The sequence below is a fragment of the Trichoderma aggressivum genome (genome assembly GCF_033847375.1).
Source record: "Trichoderma aggressivum f. europaeum strain CBS 100526 chromosome Unknown scaffold_015, whole genome shotgun sequence".
In the NCBI taxonomy this organism is placed as follows: Eukaryota; Fungi; Ascomycota; class Sordariomycetes; order Hypocreales; family Hypocreaceae; genus Trichoderma; species Trichoderma aggressivum.
The window spans coordinates 575,882-596,809 of NW_026946381.1; the positions used below are offsets into that span (position 1 = coordinate 575,882).

Sequence of the window (20,928 nt, forward strand, 5' to 3'; positions counted from 1 at the left end):
AAGCGGCATTCAAAGCGCTCTCCAAAAGGGAGTTTGTTTATTTTGTTCACTTCCACAGGAGTAATTAGGGATTACGACGGACTCTTTTCGATTTTTGGGCTTTTATTGCGATGTTTGCATATAGATGGACTGGAACCTAAACCCAACACATGAACTACATCTCAGGTGACGAACTTCGTGCCTCTTCTTTGGCATCTGAAGGAAACATTGTACATAGGCAATATAGGTCAATCAGATGCACTCACCCTTTTTTTTTTAATACTTTTGTTTTTATTTGTTATTTCTTTGCTGCATGTTTTTCTCCTAATTTGCGTGTGTTGTTGCTTTTTGTCTATCGGTGCTCGTGCTGTCTTGATATCTTATATTGTGTGTATTTTTAGGTATTTGCTTTTGTTGGATGTTGACATATTCTTTGGTGAATCGTGCGTGCCGTGTTGAATATTTGACATGTAATGCCCTACTCGTACTTGACATGTAATAGTAGTCAACTCGTCGTTGTTTCTCATCATCAACATGGAGCGATTCGAGCAGGTGAAGTCGGTATCACGTGCCATCTCGGCTCACGATAAGGAGATCATCATCCGGGCTCTAAAATGACTTGCTACTGTGGAGCACTTCTATTGATTTGGCGTGATAGATAACGTAGATAGCATTTGATGGATGGAATGTATTTTGGATCAGGTGCTCGAATCCGTGCATATACTACATCGTACTTGTATGCAGTCTTTGACACTACAGAGGTTAGTAGTAGCGCCTTGGTCCGTTTTTATCTTCTTACGTCAACCCCGCCTTATCGACCTTGACTTGAGAGAGAATACGGAGTAATGTGACTGACAAAGCGCGCGCCCTTTTTTTGGGTGTTGCCAGGGGAGAGCTAATAATAACCGGGCTCATGTTGTCAGTTGGCACTTTAGTAAGCCTTCCTCACGGACCATGCTTTTGTGGCAGTGAGGGCCGGAGGACGGAGTCTAGTCGGGTAGTGTGAGACGGGCAGTGCAAATCTCGGGCTCCCTTGTTTTTTTTTGTCTGTTCAGTGTAGGCGCCGAGGATTTGGCGTCGAATGGCTGGTTGATGGCTTGAGGCGATAGAGGACATCACCATCATCATCGATGTTTACAGATTCGACGCAAACAACTGCTCCTTTGTGCCAAATTGGGGTGTGTGTGGTATGTCGGGACCGAAAAAAAGCCCTTGCGCCTCCGAGAAATGTGATGCGCTCTGCATATGACACGCATCATACGTACGTGCTTTGCTCCGTGCTTATTGCTCGGCAATAACCCACGGAGGCTGCGCTGAATTTTTGCACCAGGGTCTCTTTTTTCTTTCCAGGCGCCTGCACGCGTGTTCTGCACAGTACCTATTAATTGATTACCTACGGGCATGGTCATGAAAATGCTCCTTGTGTAGTGCAAGTACAGTAACGCTTCCAGCCTTTGCTGCTGCCGTCGAAAAGGGGGCCGAAGTCTTTTCTTGGCTTCAGTCTTTTCTTTTCTTTTCACTCTCCCCCTCTCAAGTGTAGAAAATAGTCGAGGTACTCGTAAAGGGACGCATGTGACAGATGGGGACAGCGAAAAGGCTAAAACGCAGCGGCGGCCTCTTTTGGCGCTCTCGCAGATACCAGAAAGTCCTCCATGTCTCCAAAGGTGCCCGACCTCGCTGCAGACAATGGACTCCGTACTGTCCACAGCTGAAGCTCGCCGGCTTTCTAGTGCCCTCTGTGGCTTGAGCTTGGAGGTTCGACTTAGGCGAAATTAGTTGACGCGCCAACCACTAAAACAGCCCGTCCTGATGGAAACCTTGAGCCCATTGGGGCCAGTGTCAGCGACGGTCAGCTGGGAGCGGCGATTCGAAGATTGGGGGGCACATTCAGCCATTTGATGCCGAGTTGTTGGTGGTGCCCGTAGCCGCGTGTTGGTTCCTGGTACCTTGAAGGTTCAATGTTGATAATTGCATGTACGAGTATCTGTCGGGAACAAGAGAAGAGCTCGGTACATGTACCCAGGGGAGAAGCAAGACACTGGACACTAGCCGCTCGGGGATCAAGCCCCGATTCCCCGGTAAAAAAAGAAAAAAAAAAAAAAAGCAAAATCAAACCAAAAAAGGACGACGGAGTAATCCAGCACACAAGAGGGGGCAACCGCAGAGTCGAGACTGCAGGAACGGCCATCCGGTACAGTGGCGCTAGCGCAGGCCGCACGTGGCGGTGCGAGACAGCGTACACCCAGTCACACAGTGCCAGTCACAGTGTGCAGCGGCTCCCCCCAACGCACCCGTCCGGTGTTCCTTTTCGCTGCTGCTATCGTCGCTCGGGTGCGGGTGCGTCAGAACTTTACAGCTCTTCTCGGCCTTTTCCTTCGTATCGCTCACTCAACCCCCCCTAACGAGTTTTTTTTCTTTCTTCCTCCAAAGTTCCCTTTTCCCTTTTCTCTCATCGACCCGGTACGCGTTTCTCACTCCATTGGGTTTGACAGCTGATCTGATCTGGTCTTGTTTGGTTCCCTGTTCGCCCAGCTTGACATTCCTAAGCGCTTCTCTCTCACTCGCGCTCTCTGGCATCCGCCTCCTCTTTTTTTTTTCTTGCATTGTTCAAAACCTCGTACACGCCCCACGGCCCACCCTTCTCGCAATTCTGCTTGCGTCCATTCGCTGCGCTTTTCGCCGTGCTTGTACGAGCCCGTTGAGCTAAGCCAAGGCTAAGGTGCCGTCAGACGTTCGTGGGCCTGTCGTCGAATCGAACCTTGCGGCTCGTTACTCTTCTTTTCTCTCTCTCTGTCTCTCTCCATTTTTTACGAAACGAAAAAAAAAAAAAATAGCCTACCTATTTTTGCGACTGGCGCTCGCTCTCTTCATCGTTCGAATTGGCTGATTCGCTCCACGCGCCCGTTCTTCGGATTGTCTCTGGAACGTTGGACTGAAAAAAAAAAGGTACGTTTGCGGCTCTTGCTTGTCTTGCCTCCGGCCTCCCTTTGCGAGCCGTTTCGAGCCCAGTCGATCTTGTGCTTCTTCCTCCTCTGTCGTGCTTCCCGACGGCTACCGTCATCATGCGAGGCGTCAAGCGCGGCTGGGTTCTCGTCGGCTTCGTGCGTAGCCCCTGCATTCGGCCTGGTGCCATTGCACGGCCATCCTTTGGATGGCTTATCTTCTCTGGCTTGATTCGTCGACTCTGGTGGTTTGATTGAATGCTCGCTGTTTGTTGCTTCGCATTGCGCTTCGTTTCGCCCGGCTCTTTTCTAGTCGGCTAAGCGCCTTGAATCCTCATTCTGACATTGCATCTCAACACAGTCAATCCAAGTTTACGACTGTCCACGCCGTCGCCGTCACCATGTCTACCAACACATCTAGTCCGCCGCAAAATTCGTCGCCGCCCGAGCAATCGGACGACGCAGCGCCTCCGTCTTCAACTCCATCTCCACCACCCAGCTCGACTCCAGAGCCACCGCCCTCATCAACAACAGCACCACCGCCTCCTCCGTCGTCGACACCTTCATCGTCTAGCACTCCAGACAACCCCCCGTCCTCGACAGCTCCGCCATCTGAGCCTCCATCAAGTACCACTCCACCACCGCCGCCGCCGACTTCATCGTCATCGACAGAGCCACCGACTTCTACGGAACCGCCTACATCTACGTCGAGCTCATCGTCGTCATCTACTTCGACGACATCGTCTACTTCTACGACCCCGGAGCGTACCACCACCAGCAGCACCGAGTCTACAACAGCGCCCCCTACATCTACTACGCCTCCTCCCGATACATCCTCGACGACAACTGAGGAAACAACTACTGTTTCGGGGAGCGCTCCTTCGACTGAACAAGTGATTGTGACACGCACTCGATCGGCCACCAATACTCCGGCCAGTGGTACCACTACCTCGTCGACTTCGACGACAACTCCGAATGGTATTGCTGGCAAGGATAGCAGCGGCGGTCTTGACCAAAAGGCCAAGGTGGCCATTGGCGTAGTCGTTCCCATTGTCGCCATTGCCATCCTGGCCGTCATTGGGCTTTTCCTGTGGAAGAAGCGTCGTGCGCGCCGGGCGGCAGAGGCCGAGCGAAGAAAAGAGGTCGAGGACTATGCCTACAACCCCAATGCCGATCCCACCATTCCTGTGGTTGGCATGACTGGAGGAGACGCGTATGAGATGAGGGAAGAGGAATCTGTCGGCTACCGTGGCTGGGGATCAACCACCCTTGGCGGCTCAACAGGCCGAAAGGCTTCGACCACGATTTCTGGCGCCACCAACGGTTATTCTGACATTTCACCTACTCGTGGCGGCAACATGTCTGAAGCGGCATTGATTGATGGTCCCGAGGGGGAGATTCTCGGCGCTATGGGACCATCAGCGGCAAACAACCGCGGTGATGTTCGACGAGGAGCTTCTAATGCGTCTTCTTCATACAGCGCAACCGGCCGATCAGATGGCTCCGACGCGGGCGCGGGCATTGCCTACAGCACTGGTACCGGCTACTATGATCAATACAACCAGACTCCTTATGACACCCCCTACGGCGGTGCCAACGAGATGCCGGCTCCGCCCATCATCCGCGACAATCCCGCCCGGCGCAGCACGCGCGTTGAAAGTCCTGGTCACTTCCCTCAGCAGAGCGCTGGCATTTCCCAGAACTTCTAAGCGCCGCCCGTCTATGAGGCTTTGGATGTTTTAACGCTCGTTGCGCTCGAAAGATAGATACCCCCCGTTCAGCCAGGTGTCTTGGCCCGTTTCAGGGGTTGGGAAGACGCTGAAGGAACATGAGAGGCGTTTTTAGGATTTCTATTTTCTCCCATCACTTGGTTTAATACTGATTTGCATACGACGAAATCTGGCTTTTGGTTTTTCTTCTCCCCCCAACCTTTTTTTTTTTTTTTTTTGGCAATTTACGCTCGCTTCATCCACATACACTCGCTTTTATTTACAACGCGGCACAGCACGGTACAAGTTCGAACACCCCGATGCTTGTTCTTGAGTTTTACGAGAATGAGAATTGGTTTAATATGGGCAAGATGAGAGAAGGTAGAATGAAAGGAAGAAAGAAAGAGGAGGGATCTGCTTGGTCTAGGGGAGGCAACAAAAGGAGACAAATCGATGCTGATGGGGTGGAACAGGGTGATGCATGCCTTTTTTTAATTCTTACCTATTTGGCATGTATCATTCATGACAGACGCGACGAGAAAAGAAGAAAAGGGGGAGGAGACGCACTTGTACATACAAAAACTATATGCATCTGCATCTGCGGGCGTAGCGAGTTCGGTTTTCACTGCTACCGGTGCCTGTTGCTGTTGCTGCTGCTACGGTTGGCTTGATTCTATGACCTCTCCCTGATCTCAGCCATTCAGTGCCTTTAATGTCTTTTCTTTGCTCGAAAATAGCACGTCAGATCTTGAACGTATTCATACCATGGGATCTAATCAGCCAGATCGTCGCGCGGATTTCGTATGGGTTTGATGATGCCCGTCTTTTCGTCGTCGTGGCTGCCCCCCCTCCGCCTCAATTTGGACCTTTTTCTTTTGTCGTCTTGGGGGAAATGTCTTTGGTAATGCGGAGGATTTTTAAAACAAAAGGGATGTTGGGGTATATAGCTATAGATGCGGGTCTGTGATGTTTTTTCATGGAGGAAATGCTATTACATGGGTACAAACTTGCGAGTCTAATACACACATACACATATACTTGTTCTAATCTTTGCATTTGTTTCCATGGCCATTTCTGCGCAAGATTAGTAAATTCAGATGGGTTTTTATTCGCTTCACTTTTTCTTCTTCAAGATGTGAGCTTGTGTGAATTCGCCTTGTTATGTTCGAGTATTCATAGACGCAACTTATTTGTTTTTTTCTGCTGATGCCCACGCATCTTGTTTCTTTGCGAGTGTGAATATCTACAAAGCTCCCTGCTATTTACGGGCCAGTAATTCATACCAGCTGGTTAGCACATCCCGCCCACACCAAGACGCTTCAAGGAACTCTTTTGTGTCCTTGCTTTGCCTGTTTTAATTTATTTGTCTTTTCTCTTCTTTTTCTTTCCATATCCTTAACTGGCCCCCCTAATTTTACGCCTTCAGCCAAGCCGACGCCGTGCCTCGCTCACCCATCCCCTGGCTCAACTCCATGCGGTCCCACCAAAAGCGGCACTGCTCCAGCTCCCTGTCTGTAAGTCTCCTCGTCTTGACCGGCGTGCCTTGGTTTCTTCCCCCCGCGGCTTCGTCATTGCCTTCTCCGAAGACGAGAAGCTCGCCAATTCCTGCTCCGGAAGAAAACGTAGCGGAGCCATCGTCTCCGAGGGGACTCTCAAATAGGGGCCAAGCTTCCTCCTGATCGTCTTGATTGAGTGTACCAGATGGTGAGGAGGAGAAGGAGACCCAACGGTGATTCATCTCCTTGGCGACGGCCACGAGACCCGGAGTCGACTCGAGAATGTTTAGATCGTGTGTTACGGCGGGAGGCTGGTCACCGTGAGACGCTGCCCTGAACGGCGATGAAAGAGCAGCGTATTCATAAAGATATACACGGGCTCCAGCTCGAGATAAAGTGTGTGCGGTGTGAAGAACAGGGCAAATGTATGCGTAATGGCCGTAAGCCTCGTAGATGCGGCGGAACTGCGCTCCGTACGGGCGTCTCTGAGGACCCCCTATGCCGGGGGGCTGACGATAGGGGGAATCCGGATGGATGAGGGGGTCAGGGTACAGCAGCTCGAGGGCGTCGAGGTCGTCTGTTGAGAAAGAGGGAATCAATTTCTGGAAAAAGGAGCGGAATTCGGCGCTGATGGAGGCGTGCTGTGGAACAAAAGTCGTGCCCTCGTGAGAGCAGAAGCCGGTGATGACGGACACGTCTTTGGCACGGCCCGACTCGACGAGCTGGCGCCACAGGTTCAGGGGCAAGTCGGGGATGGCGCCTCCGGGGCCGTCAATGACGGGCTGGAAGGGCCAAGTCACGGGGGTGTGGTGCATGGCGTAGACGGTGAATGAGGCTTGGACGACAGATTCGACGGAGAGGACGTCGAGAGGCACGTTGTTGGCGTAGATGCTGCACTCATTTAGATGGCCTACATTGCGAGGGTGTGAAGGGGAAAGAACAGAGCGCGCAGTTGGAGATCCGGACTCGAGAATGGCCTTGCGAAAGGGGAGGGGAGACGGGTTGAGCATGTGGTGACCAACCTGAGGGGTGACGATGTCAGTAAAAAGTTGCTGTTCATCTTCATCATCCAGGGATGCATGTTCCACAAAGAGACGTGAATCTTCAAAAAAAAAAAAAAAAAAAACTCACCGAATGCGCCCCAGCACTTGTTCCCAGGAGCGTGATATCGCCAGCATCTCCCCCAAAGTCGCCAATCCACTCCTTCACCCACTCAACCGCCAGCCTCTGGTCTCTCAGCCCCAGATTCAGCTCCTGCGTCTCCGGGGCACCAGCCAAGAACCCCAGCGCCCCCAGACGATACGAGACGCTCACAACCAGCACCTGGCTCGCCCCCCAGGCCACAAACGACGCCAGATCCCTCTCGAGCGGGAACCCAAAGTTGAAGGCGCCTCCGTGGACGTACACCACCACGGGCAGATCCCTCACGCCCTCGCTCTCGGGCCCGACCACGTACTCCGACGCCGACACCGACACCGACGGCCGGAACACGTTCAGCGTCAACGGATTCTCCGCCGTGGCGTGCTGCGCCATGGGGAACGGCTGTGAGGGCGCCGGCCGCGAGGCATCGATGACGCCCGAGGCCTCGGACGGCGGCATCGCCACGGCGGGCCGGAAGCGCTGGGCGCTGGCGAACGGGATGCCGTGGAAAATGTCCAGCGCCTTTGGGTACCTGGCCGAGGCGGGCTGGAAGACGCCGACGATGGTGCAGCCGTTGACGGCGACGGTTGGAGCGTCCATGGCGGGAAGCGAGTCAGTGAGTCAGGATCTGGGGATATGACGTGGGGATGGTTTTGAAGAGAGGATCCTTATTGAGATGATGACGTTTAGGGTGTATCCAGGCGATGGATGTATTGGAAAGAGGTAACAGAGAGAGAAGGAGGAAGAAGAGAAGAAAAGAGAAGAAGAAAGGAGACGACAGCAATGAAGAGCAGCTAGATTGCGTCGGGATGAATATTCTGGTGTTGTCGCCTAGAATTTTTTGCAATTTTTTTTTTTCTCTCTCAACAGCTCATCGCAGCTGCCGTGCCAAGGCACAAACAAAACAAACCCCCAAGCGAGGATGTAACGATGCAGTCCCTAGCCTAGCCTTATGTTATCAATGATAGTGAACGAATAGACGTCATTACTGCACTCGCTCGAATCTGGCTAGAAAGGCTGGGCTGATTGATGACTTGACTGACGACATCCGTTGACAGGTGACAGCTCAAAGATTTGCATTGTTGCTTCTACTGCTAATGCTAATGCTCAGCTCATGCTAATACATACCAATACTAGCAGCCTTAATCTAACCATGGCCGTCCTTAGACTTCTCCTCTCTTAGCCGTAATGCGTCCATGCTGTGTTGTGCAGCCGGCAGATCCCTTTAGCCTCATCCACCTTTCTGCGAATCAGCCGCCCAATTACTGGCTGCCCAATTGTCAGCCCCGTCCTCTATCCTAACAGAAAGCTCAAGTAGCTACAAGTCTATCATAGCTAAAGCGTTGCGCGCATCGCGGCTGCAACCGTGGGATTGCTCCCGAAACCGCAAAATGTCTTTGTATCCCAACGTGTCGACAAACGTGCGACACCAAAAAAAAAATCCACAAGCCCAAAGACTCCAGCCCCATCCCTATTTGTACAGTTGAAACAATGGCGGTATTGATGTACTCGCCGCCCGCGTGGCCCCCTTCCTTGATATATATGTTGTGCGCCTGATGCTGCTCAGTCAGAGTAGTCCCCCCTAAAGAGAGCCTCAAGAACACGGGTATGACGGAAAAGAGAATGAACAAAGGAAAAGAGTCGGCAACAGTGCCTAAACTCTAGTGAAACCGCAACCTCATTGCCCCGTGATTTGCTTCAGAGACGTCACCTCCTTACGACGCTTCTTCTCTGCCCACTCCCGACTCGCTATTCTAGAGCGCTCAGCAGCCTCGTCTCGAGCAGCCTTGGCAGTCATCGGTCTGTCACTCTTCTCGTGACTCTTCTTCTCCGTGATGCTTGCAGAATCGTGCCCCAGAATCTCTTTGCTCTTAGACCGGAACCGGGTCATCATGTCCCCAATGGATAGCGAATTCTTACTCTTGGTGCCTGTGACCATGGATGCAAGTATCGACCGGTTGATAGACTCTGCGACCGCAATCATGGAGCCACGTCCACGCTGCTTTTCCGCCTTGCTTGGGGTGGGCGTCGTAGGCTCATCGCGCACGAGACCCAGCGACAGTCGCTTGACCTTGTGAGACAAGGCCGCCTGCCTCTCCGCGTTTTCCTCCTGAATCTTGGCCTGACGAGCTCGGCTTGCCACGGTGTCGCGGGGAAGCGTGCTAGGCGTAGAGTTTGGCCGAGCAGGTCGTGCCTTGAACTCGCGTCTCTTGCGCTGCTCTTCTTCCTGGGCCCGCAGCTTAGCCTCACTTTCCTCCTTCTTGCGCCGCGAAATGGCATCTCCAGGTAGCTCAAAGGTAGGCTTGGGCAAGGCCTTGTTGCTTCTCGGCTTTGGGGGGGCCTCCAACGCCTTGAGAGCCGCCGCATGATGCGCCTCGCGGGTTTCGCGAACTTCCCTCAAGCGTCGAGCGACAGCCTTACCCGGCAACTCAAAACTGGGAACTGTAGGCGTTTTCGATGAGCGAATAGACGACTTGGCCACCGTTGCCAGGGTGTTCCCGGCTTTAGACATGAATACACCAAGGCCGGACCGACGACTCGAGGATCCCTTGGCTGGCTCTTCAGGGCTCTTCTCCCGAACGGTTAGAGACGCAGAACGACGCGGCAGCGCAATCATGGCCTTTTCGGCAGGTTTAGAGCGAACTGTGGCTGGTGCACCAGATACCGTCGATCTCTTGAATGCTCTCATTGCCTCTTCTGGTGTTGAGTAAGACGCAACCTTTGGTAGTTGTCTGGCCAGCAGAGCCAGTTGTTGAGATTGTGTAAACTCGTTGACTGCCTCCAACTGGTCCTCGAGCCGGTCCAGCTCCTCCAGCGAGTCCTCAATCCGCGGTAGCGAGAATGAGGTGGCTCGTGACGAGCTGTCGCCAAAGCTCCTGTCGCTCACCGCGGTAAACGCTGGCGAAACCGCATTTTCAACGGCGAGAACAATCTCGGGAACCTTCATTGGCGGCGTTACTGGACGGCTATGGTCCATCCAGGTGAGGGAATCGTCGTCACCGGCGATCCGAGGCTCCTCCATTTCCACGGTCCAGTTGGCGCTGTATTGCAGAGGCGTCGCCAGCAGATAATATGAATTGAGCGGGCACTCGCTGTCGCTATGTGGCTCTCTCTTCTTCTGCAGCACCAGATTGCAGACGTAAACTTTGCCGTCAGCTCCGTGCTCAGACGCGTACCCTTCAGAGGAGCTGTCGTGAATGCTGGAATTCGGAGACGGCAGATGGGTCAACAGCCATTCAAACTGGCCTGCCGAATGCCTCTTGACCTGCTCCCAGATGGTGCGTTCGCCAATAGTGTCCCTTAGTAGGTCGTATACTTGGGCGAATCGCTCTAGGAGAAGCGCAAAGTATGTCAATGACTGGGTGCAAGCAAGGAAAATGAGAGAGTAGATGATTGTGACCGTATGCCAACACACCTTGAGATGCACGAGTGGAGGATGACCCCGTGTTCTCATAATTGTGCTTGTTGATGTCCAGAGTAGACGCTTCTCGCAAGGAATCGAGAGGCTGAAAAGTCTCTGTTTCAACGGCTGGTCGACGACGAAATTGGGGTGAGGCTTGTCTGGCTGCTCGACGGAGGGCCGGAGGAGAGGTTGCTATGCCATGTTTCTTCAGCTCACTGGTAATAGCAACATCCGATGGCCAGTGACCCTGGTTGTGATGTTGACCTGGACAGGGATCCTGGACGACGCTATCACCCGCTAAATTCCGCTTCGACGTCGTTATTTGCTTTGGCGTGTGATGAGTCGGCAGTTTTTCGTAAACGTCACGAGAGCTGCCCGGTCTCGCGGGTCGCTGAAAGATGTCGGCTCCAAAGCGGACATCACAAGTGCCCCCTTTTTGCCCAACGCCAAAGGCAACGTCCTCTGCCGGCGACGACACTGCGATGCTGCGCCGGGCCATTGTCGCAGCAGCTGTAGATGGTGCCTGCGAAGCGCCGAGGGCGTGATTGGACTGGAAACTTCGCACGCAGGGGGTTTCTATCAGATACGATAGAAATTAATTACTACGACTCCGTACTCTTCGCCGACAGGACCAAAAAACCGTGGTCTAATTTCGCGGACAGGCCGGACTCGGGCGGCCGTGGGCGCTTTGCGGGGCCGAAACCAATATGTTCGCGAAGTCTTCTATTTCAACTAGTAGTTGGTGAAATGAACCAAGGCTGCTGTGATGATGCTGGTTTGGGTATAGCAGGATAGCCAAATAATCTCTGGGGTAAATCAGCTCTGCTGTAGGAAGCTATTTTGGACTCAATGTTGATTGCGGGTGAGACAGGTTGCCAAGTGGTGGAGCCGAAATGAAATGAATTCGATCTCCTTCCACCTTCCGCTCTGCTGCGCCAAGGTCCACACTGCTTGCTTTCAACCTTGCTGGCCCATCGTCATTTCCCTTTTCCCAGGTCGCCAGTTTTATCGCTCCAGGTCCCCTTTCAAGCCGCCTGTGTCGCAGTTGCAAGCGACATCGCGACCGGGGCCGAGGCAACGCGTCTCGGATTGGTATCATCGGTGGCGCGGCAGGGTACCGGCGATAAGGGTGGGAAGCTGCCGATAAAATCGACGATGGCTGAGGATGCCTCCCATCGAAGGTTTTCGATCTGCAACTCCATCTTCCGGGATGCAAAGAGGAGCATCTTCTAGGGCATAATCTTGCCATGCCGGGAAACCATGACATCAAGAGGAAAGGTTGGCCGCAAAGTACCGGAGTATGTGCAGCATGCATGCATCCAAGAGCATGTGCGCTGACCCCTGTGGCGATGTCCCTTGCCTCGTATAACCCCATGATAAGGTAGCCAGTCGATTCCAACAAGCTTGAGTCGAGCTCCTCAAAAAACCATTCGCATACAAGCAGTAGTAGTGGTCGATCCGATGCTGTTAATTACTACCATCATTCTTGCCCATCCTAGCTTACGCGTCCGTCATAGACTCGTCGGCTGCCGCTTCTACTGCTTCGGCTTGCGCCTGTAATGTTGGTGCGTGCTCCGTGGGAATTCGTACTAGAGTTTGAGGTAGTTGCACCGCGGATGTTGATGCGTCTTCTGTGGCAGGCCCAGCGGCTGTTTTTGCCAGTTTTGCTATGTTTTTGTTAAGTAGCCGTACACGTCCAGGGCGGCGATACTAGACCTACATGAAGCCATGTTGATGGCACGAAGCACATTATGCCAGTTACCAACTACAGCAGCAATCACTGCCCGTGTTGTCAGTCCCAATTCTCATGGATCTCCATAAGCACAATTCAAAGTGAGCTCGTCTTACCCTCAGTTCCGTCTGACAAGGTGGTGAGCTTCTGCTCCAAGGCCTCCATCTGAGCTGCCACTGTCGCGCTCAAGTCTCTCAGCTCCTTAAGATTCTCAAGCTCTGCCTTCTTCTCTTCGATTCGAGCCAACAATGCCGGTGACTGTGGAGCTGAAGCGGTTGAGCTCGAAGCGCGCACTTGCGATGAAAATGACCTGGTGGGATACGACATTTTGGGTGATGAATGTATTTGCGTGTGGGATATTATCCTTCTCCTTATCGAACAATCATTGGCTAGACAAGTGCAGCTGTCATTCACAGAAAACGCATCAACGGGCTTCGGGTATGTAGACCAAGCAATTGTATTGAGTTTCTTTCCAAGATCTTAGCGGGGGCTGCTCCAGAAGCTAGATTCACGTGGTCTTCACCCTAGCAACCAGAAGCTTTTGTGTACAAACGGTTTGCGAGTGGTAGAGAGAAAAACCTGCGCTATGCCCAAACAGGTCGCGGAGTAAATAATGACACAACCAAAATTATCCCGCCCAAAGCGCTTTCCAGACCGACTTCTCAACCGCTTTTGATACCCCAATAACCACCTCTGGCTGTAAAACTCTCCTCCATTACCATTTGCGTGGCAGACACGCGTGTCTTGTGAGCAGCCATGGCTAGGCTCAACGAAATCCCGGTGCCGACAGAAACGCTGGAAACGCGTATGTGATCTCGGGCATCCAAATCTGATTTGTCGCGCGTGCTAACAGTATGCCATTCAGTTCGCAAGAAGATGCTTCGCCAGAATAGAGAACTCGCAAAGACAAACAACATCCGAGCCCTTCGAATCCGCGAACTGGAAAATGAGTGCGCATGCATGCTGTCGGAAAATCTAGAGCTGCGTAGCCGCATCCTGGAGCTAGAAAAACAAGTCGACGACAGCGAATCGCGAAGGATAGCAGATCACGCGATGGCCATCAAGGCCAAATTAGAGTCGCAACTTACGGAATGGGGCTCTCTTATTGCAGAATTGGGCCTCGAGCCGCCCGCGAAGAGACATTCGCCCATGATTAAGCGAAGATCAAAGAACCGCTTCAGCGCAAGTCGGCCTAGTCCATCCCAGAGGCGGCTACGCGAAATTGCAAAAGATGTTGAAGAACTTGGCTTCATCGGCGAAAACAGGAGCAATTCCCGGAGATCAATGAAGTAGGTCAACTCGACTTTCGCAAGGGATGAACGACATGCTAACAACTGTATAGTCCTGAACAAATTCTGGCTCTCAGGTCAGAAGCTGATATCGAGTCGCCTGAACTGGGCCCTCCACCAATTTCTAAGTACATCGAAGAGGACCCAGTCAAGATCGATTCACCGACTAGATCAATGCCTGTGGAAAGCTCAAAGAAGACAAAGGGCCTGGAGCCCCCAATCGCACTAGCATCGTCAAAATCTGACGAAGGAGACGATGGCGAGGAGCAGATAGCGCAAAAGCGTGACCGGGTTAAGCCTAAGCATACTGTGGTTGCTGCACCGACTCTGCCCGTTAGGGCCGGGTCAAAGCGGAAATTTGAAGCCCGAGACGACAGCGAGAACGATCAGCCTCAGAAAGGAACGAATGAGAGTAGTATTGGCAAGATATTAGTCGAAAAGACGGACGGAAGGTCGGCGAGGGGTTTCGCTAAGATAAGAAAAACCTCGCAACTGGAGGTCTCAGAAAACGTTCGAAGACCGCTGGCAGTCAAGAGCACTAACGACGATATTCACTCCCCAAGGAAGATTTCCAAGATGAAGCCATCGGTGGTTGATGAGATAGCAACAGCTAAACTCAATGCAACAAAGTCGAGGGCAGCATTTGATCAACAAAAACAAAAAGCGAAGAACCCACTACCCGCTGAAGCAGAAGCTCTGCCCATCTTTACGATTGAACCTCGAGGATCCTCGGATGCTGCGGTTTACTTAGCAGCCCCCATCAGAGAATCAGCATTGTTCTCGCCTGGCTCTCTGGCAGCGGACGTATCGCCTAGGGGATCACGAGGAGACACGCCTCCTCCTTCTGACATTTCGTCCAGCGGAGAGACATCACGGCCTAGTAGGCGGAATCGGACGACTATCAGTTATACTGAGCCTAACCTGAGGGCCAAGATGCGACGACCAACCAAGGAGCTATTTGATGCCGTAACTGGAGAAGGGAAATACGCTCGACGGGTCAGCAACTACGAAGCCGCTTTGCCTGAATCAACAAAGAGCAAACGAGAGATGGCAGTGTCTGATATGGACAATAATCCAGCAAGCCCTCTGGCAGCAAAGCAAATAGCTACAGACATCCTTCCAAGCAGCGTCGTTACAGAACGCCGCAAGCGTTCCTCGAGCATAGCCTCAAAAGGCTTGGGAATTGTGAACGATGGTTTAATGGACGCAGAGTCCTCCGAGGGATCAAGGGATGTTAGTATCAACCTTGATAGCAGCGGTTTGGCAGAGGCCGATGTGTATGAGTTTACGAGCGAGTCGCCTCCGCCTGAGAAGGAAGTAGTCAAGGAACCAAAGAAACGGGGTCGGAGACGGACCACTACATCAAAGCCTTCTACAATGAATCCCGATGATGACTATGAAGACGATAGTCTAGCAACAAAAGAGAGGATCAGTTCTAGACGGAGGAGTATGATGGTATGATGACGGCCCGGAAGCGTATAAGAGCAGAGGGGAAAACTACAAGGAGTTTTGAGCAAGGATGTGTTTGGGCGTTACTGTGGGCACTCACGACTGTCACTTCGGGATGCATTATTAGGCGAACTTGAATCTTGTTTCATGCTCGAGATACCAAGCGACGGGAATTATTGAATGATAATTGAATTTATTGTTATGCTTTGTTTGGTTCTTTGGATCTGCGGCTTGTCCGTTATCCCGTTCAGCAGGGACATTTCACATATAATCAAAGTTATTCTTTGTGCTTTTGAAGATTCCCATATTTTGAAAGTAATGGTAAGCCTGTACACCGACAAGCACCAAGTTGTTCTGTATAATGTATAATTGGGTTGGCCCGGGTATTGACTCCTTCTCTACCTCTGCCGTCGGCAATTACAATAGTTTCTATTAGCTGAGCATCCTCTCCCTCTCCAATTAAGTCAGGTGTGTCATGATGAACCTGTAGATGGCTCCACAGGCTTTGTATAAGTAACCTTTTCTACCGCCACATTCTCATTTCCCTTTTCATCCGTCTTTAATTGGTAAACGTAGAGAGTCAGTGAAATGCCTTGGACCTGTCATAAGAGTCAGTACCATTGCTAAAGATTATAGAGTACATAGAAGAGCTCACATCCATCAGGCAAAAGCTTGGAGACGTAGGCTCTGCATCCAGGCTTGCTCCTGTCAAGAAGGCTCCCGTCGCGCTGCCCGGGTTCACGAAGAACTTGTCCATGTACTCGAAGGCATCGAACCGGTGAGTGCCGCCCCAGCACAGGACATCGACGTCCAGTCTGTTGGCCTCGGCTAGAAGCAGGTCGGGCTCGTTGGAAACAAGCGTGAAGCCTTCCAAGAAGCCAATTCGGATGCCGCCGTGCGTGACGACCTGCGTCAAGGGGAGAGACGTGGCTTCGACATCGGTGCGGCCCTTGACGATCTTGAGGTCCGGCGACAGGGACCGTAGATACTCGTAGGTGTGCTTGTCGGTGAGGTTACCGAGACATAGAGTCTGGCCAATCTTGCCGGGCGCAAGCAGCTTCTTGAACTAGAGGGGCGGACGCAAGTTAGCAACGGTGACAACACCAGCTCCAGGGTAAAGCCGCCGGGGCTCTTTTCATGCTCGGCGTACCTTGGCGGGAATGTCCAGCGCCCTGTCCGGGATGTGCAGGTCTCCAATCACAAGGATGAGGAAAGTCATGGTTCCTCGCCGAAGCTGCGCAGTTCAGTGGCCGGAGCGGAATCGAACTTGCGAAGCTGGATCCCCCAGAAGCTGACGACCAATTACTACCGCTGGAGCTTGGGTGAGGCTTGGAGGGGCCACAGGTACGTCGACAGCTCGGATACAAGGATGTCGAATGTTGGGTATTGGCATACGCTGCTGAGCCACACTCCACCTGTGCGGCGCATTTATCGTTATCGTTATCGACTGGCGGGGATTACGATAAGGAATTTTTTGTGCTGTGCGCTTGCTTGCCTCGAATTTTGCAGCGGGCGAAGCGGACGCTTTCTCTCACTCAAGAGGTTTTGGACGATATCTACGACAAGATGGCGACTCCAACTCCGACTCTGGCTGAGAAGCTGGACAAGATCAAGTCTCCGGGGCTTCAGAGTCAGCAAAAGGTGAGCGTCTTCGTGTATTCAGAGAGCGCTATGCGGGCTGCATTGGCTGACTTTTTTGTGTGCGCTTAGACTGTCGTTGTCTTGCAGGCGGTCGAATCAACCTTGAAGGAGCAGAACACAGCTCCGACTTCTACTGGATACTTTGCTGCCCTTCTCGCGCTCCTTCAGCAGGCGGAGAGCAATGGAAACATTAACATCGAATTGGCCACTCCGGTGGTCTATCTTCTCGACGTAGTCACCCCGTTCGCACCGCAGCCTCTGCTTCGATCCAAGTTTACGCAGATCCTTACGCTGCTCGCGCCGGTTTTGTTGTCGCAGGATGCGGAGCCAATTCTTCTCAGGACTTCAATTGGATGCTTAGAATCTCTTCTTCTGGCCCAAGATGCCGCTTCATGGGAACTGTCCGTTACCCAGATTGGACCGAGGCGTGCTGTAGCCGGACTGCTGAATCTAGCGTTGGACCAGAGGCCCAAGGTGCGAAGACGATCTCAAGATGCGCTCAAGAAAGTTCTCAAGAATCCCCCACCAAGCCCCTCTACGGATCACCCAGCCGCGGACATGTGCGCCCACACCGCGCTGAAGAACTTGGAGGATCTTGCAGCACAGGCTGTCCAGGCACGAAAGGGCAAGAAGGCGCCCAGCACGACGCACGATCCGGCATTGATCCATGCACTTCAATTGATTAAGACAGTAGCATCTGCGAGCGGTGGCTGGCCGAGCACCAAAATCGAGTCTCTTTGTGAACTCCTCCTAAACATTGCCAAGACGGGCAACGAGTACATGACCATGGCTGCTTTTGAGATTTTCGAGTTGATCTTTGAGGGAATGACAGACGAACTCACTTCAGCAAAGCTGCCTCGCCTAATGGAAATCATTTCAGAGCTGCGACCAGCTGCGAACGATACCCAACTTGTCCCCCCGTGGCTTGCGATCCTTTCCCGAGGCTACGATGTGTCTGCACAGGTTGAAGCTGATGAGACCTTCCAAAACCTTCCCGATCTTTTCAACATGGTAGCACAGTTCCTTCAGTCTGACTCCGAAAACATTAGAATCTCGGCCTCCGAGTGTCTGGTATCATTCATTGCCAACTGCATTCCGCCACAGGTTATTGTTGAGCCCTCAATATACGACGAGAAGGTCCTGGATAAAATTGCCAAGGCGGCCGAGTCTCTCCTCAGTGTTCAATACCAAGCCGCTTGGTTGCAGACCTTCAATGTCCTGGAGGCTATTTTCATCAGTCTGAGATGGAGGGCAAACCCAATTATGCTCAACGTCACACGAACTATCGGAGAGATCCGCGAAAACCCGTCCTTCCGGAACAAGAAGGAGGCAGACGAGGTCCTGGGCCAGGCTGTTCGAGCTATGGGCCCTGAGGCGGTTCTGTCCATTCTCCCATTGAACATCATCAAGCCCGTAAAGGGTCAGAACGGAAGAGCATGGCTGTTCCCGATCCTGCGAGATTACATTAGCAACACAAACCTGGCTCATTTCAAGAGTGAGATGGTGCCTTTGAGTGAAATCATGTTCCAGAAGGTCTTGGATCATGGAGAAGCTGAAAAGACTATGGAGATCAAGATCTACGAGACGCTAGTGCAGCAAATCTGGTCTACTCTGCCGGGCTACTGCGACCTGCCGCTCGACCTGATGGAGTCTTTCGACCAAGCTATGGCTGAAATTCTGGCCAATCTTCTCTACAAGCAAGTCGATTTGAGACTGGACATCTGCCGAGGTCTGAGGACTTTGATTGAGTCCAACCAAGCCATTGCAAACATCGAAGAGGAGGAGGAGGACCTCCTCCTACAGAGCCGGGTAACCAAGGATGCCGCTCGCAAAAACTTGGCATATCTGGGCCAGTTTGCTGGTAACATGCTTGCGGTTCTCTTCAACGTGTATACCCAGACTTTGCCCCAGAGCCGAGGCCCCATTCTGCAAACCGTGAATGCTTTCCTCAGCATCACGCCAAACCAGGAGCTTATGGACACGTTTGACCGTGTCAGCAAGATGCTTGCAGGAGAACTTCAGAATGCACCAGCCGCTGAAAAGCCCGCTCAAGGACAAAAGTCAAAGGATCACATGCCGTCCACTGCACAGACCCTCATGGATCTTGTCATTACCATTTCGGCATACCTCCCACGAGAGAGCTTCGCTACATTGTTTGAGATTGCTTCCGTAATTATCAACAAGGAGGAGGAGCCTCAGCTGCAGAAGAAGGCTTACAAGCTGATACCACGGCTTGCCACTTCCGAGCTTGGTAAGGCTGCTCTGCAGGAGCGAAATGCTGAGCTGCAGACCCTGATCCTCTCCAGCTCAGAGAAGGTCTCTGCTCCGGCCAGACGCGAGAGAATCGCTGCCATCACTGCATTGTTGCCCTTTGTCCCTGATGACTGCCTTCACTTCATCCCGTCTGTTCTGAGCGAGATTGTCATCTGCTGCAAGGAGAACAACGAACGAGCCCGTGAAAGCGCCTACGACCTCCTGGTTCAGATGGGGCACAAGATGGCGGCTGCTAACGGTGCTGTCATCGACAACAGCAAGGTGCCTCACATGCCAAGCGATGCCCCAGCCGCCACTGCCAATATCGAAGAGTTCTTCACTATGGTGAGCGCTGGTCTGGCCGGAAGCACCCCCCACATGATTTCTGCGTCAGTCACCGCCATCAGCCGTCTCCTCTACGAGTTCCGATCATCTCTGAGCGACCAGACTCTGTCGGACCTGGTGCAAACCATGGATCTCTTCTTGACTTCAAATAACCGGGAGATTGTCAAGAGCTGCCTTGGCTTCGTCAAGGTCTGCGTCATCAGCCTGCCGGTTGAGCTGATGATGCCGCGGCTGGATACACTGGTACCCAATTTGATCATCTGGAGCAACGAACACAAGGGTCACTTCAAGGCCAAGGTAAAGCACATCTTGGAGCGCATGGTCCGCCGCTTCGGCTTCGACGCTATCAACAAGAGCTGCCCCGAGACTGACAGGAAGTTGCTCGCCAACATTCGCAAGACTAAGGAGAGGGCAAAGAGAAAGAAGGATGCTGCCAAGGGTGCCCACGACGACGACGCTAGTGAAGACGACGAAGAAGACGACGGCAAGCGACAGTATGAAAACGAATACGACCGCGCTCTGTATAGCAGCGACTCGGACGAGTCTGAGGGGTCAGACGACGACGGCGCACAGAGACCCAAGAAGAAGGCCCAGAAGGGCGGCAAGACATACATTGTCGAAGACGACGACGAGCCCCTCGACCTTCTCGACAAGAAGGCCCTCGCTAGAATATCATCCACCAAGCCCGTCAAGCTCCGCAAGCCCCAAAAGACAAAAGCCAAGACCGATCTCGACGGCAAGCTCATCCTCGGCAAGGACAGCGATGACGAGGGCGCAATGGACGTCGACCAGGCCGGCGGCGCCGAAAACTCAGGCGTGGGCGCCTACGTCGCCGCCATCAAGGGCCGCGATGCTGCCAAGCGCGGCCGCGGCGGCAGACTCAAGTTCTCCAACAAGCGCTCCAAGGACGGCGACGACGGCGACGAGATGGACGAGGACGACGCCGTGGCCGTCAAGAACAGCATCAGCCCCGGGCGTGATCGCGGCGGCAGGGGCCGTGGAAGAGGCGGCCCGATGCGTGGAGGCCGTGGAGGTCGCGGCGGCTCTTTCGGCGGCCCTAGGAGCGGAAAGGGCGGCATCGCTGCCGGCCGAAGGGGCTTGGGCACCGAGAAGAGACACGGCCCGGGCTCGGGAGTGGGCAAGGGGAAGAGGGGAGGCCGGAACTAAAGGCGGGATTCCTAAGGAGAGAAGCGTTCTTGCATGAAAGAAATGACGGCATGATTGGGTGAAAATAGCCTTTGTATGCATCTTATGGGATACCCACAGGTCATAAAAAAGAAAGAGAGCTGGCTGGACTCACGCTACAATGTGAGCGAAATGTGGGTTGCGTGGTTAACTATTTAGTTTTTTGTTGTCCTCGAAATAAATACATATTTACTTGTTCTACAATCTGCTCATGATGTTCTTATGTTTTCGTAATAGTAAGCTGTGGCGAAAAAGAGGCAACATCACAATTGAAGTGTCCATTTTTTTAAAACACAATAAACTCAACACTCGGCTCGCCTTCAATTCTACCCCCCCTTTCTAACATAAGATGCATCATGTACTCG

The 20,928-nt window shown here is 52.7% G+C and overlaps 6 protein-coding genes across 6 annotated transcripts; 3 read left to right on the forward strand and 3 right to left on the reverse strand.

The window, feature by feature from the left end:
* Positions 1-3,322: 3,322 nt before the first annotated feature.
* Triagg1_4783 (uncharacterized protein) lies at positions 3,323-4,630 on the forward strand (the record flags this gene model as incomplete). The annotated part of the gene is made up of 1 exon (XM_062899224.1): positions 3,323-4,630. One exon carries the CDS (start codon positions 3,323-3,325, stop codon positions 4,628-4,630), a length of 1,308 nt encoding a protein of 435 aa, XP_062756363.1.
* A 1,414-nt stretch (positions 4,631-6,044) lies between these two features.
* On the reverse strand, positions 6,045-7,866 carry Triagg1_4784 (uncharacterized protein; the record flags this gene model as incomplete). Its single annotated transcript, XM_062899225.1, has 2 exons — positions 6,045-7,178; positions 7,258-7,866. 2 exons carry the CDS (start codon positions 7,864-7,866, stop codon positions 6,045-6,047), a joined length of 1,743 nt encoding a protein of 580 aa, XP_062756364.1.
* Positions 7,867-8,944: 1,078 nt separating this feature from the next.
* Triagg1_4785 (uncharacterized protein) lies at positions 8,945-12,728 on the reverse strand (the record flags this gene model as incomplete). The annotated part of the gene is made up of 6 exons (XM_062899226.1): positions 8,945-10,596; positions 10,682-11,245; positions 11,286-11,392; positions 12,174-12,336; positions 12,390-12,449; positions 12,518-12,728. The coding sequence occupies 6 exons, from the start codon at positions 12,726-12,728 to the stop codon at positions 8,945-8,947; spliced, it is 2,757 nt and encodes a 918-aa protein (XP_062756365.1).
* A 429-nt stretch (positions 12,729-13,157) lies between these two features.
* Triagg1_4786 (uncharacterized protein) lies at positions 13,158-15,151 on the forward strand (the record flags this gene model as incomplete). Its single annotated transcript, XM_062899227.1, has 3 exons — positions 13,158-13,206; positions 13,267-13,690; positions 13,744-15,151. 3 exons carry the CDS (start codon positions 13,158-13,160, stop codon positions 15,149-15,151), a joined length of 1,881 nt encoding a protein of 626 aa, XP_062756366.1.
* A 461-nt stretch (positions 15,152-15,612) lies between these two features.
* On the reverse strand, positions 15,613-16,358 carry Triagg1_4787 (uncharacterized protein; the record flags this gene model as incomplete). The annotated part of the gene is made up of 3 exons (XM_062899228.1): positions 15,613-15,738; positions 15,795-16,205; positions 16,290-16,358. The coding sequence occupies 3 exons, from the start codon at positions 16,356-16,358 to the stop codon at positions 15,613-15,615; spliced, it is 606 nt and encodes a 201-aa protein (XP_062756367.1).
* Positions 16,359-16,705: 347 nt separating this feature from the next.
* Positions 16,706-20,545, forward strand: Triagg1_4788 (uncharacterized protein; the record flags this gene model as incomplete). The annotated part of the gene is made up of 2 exons (XM_062899229.1): positions 16,706-16,780; positions 16,850-20,545. 2 exons carry the CDS (start codon positions 16,706-16,708, stop codon positions 20,543-20,545), a joined length of 3,771 nt encoding a protein of 1,256 aa, XP_062756368.1.
* Between the last annotated feature and the right edge of the window lie 383 nt (positions 20,546-20,928).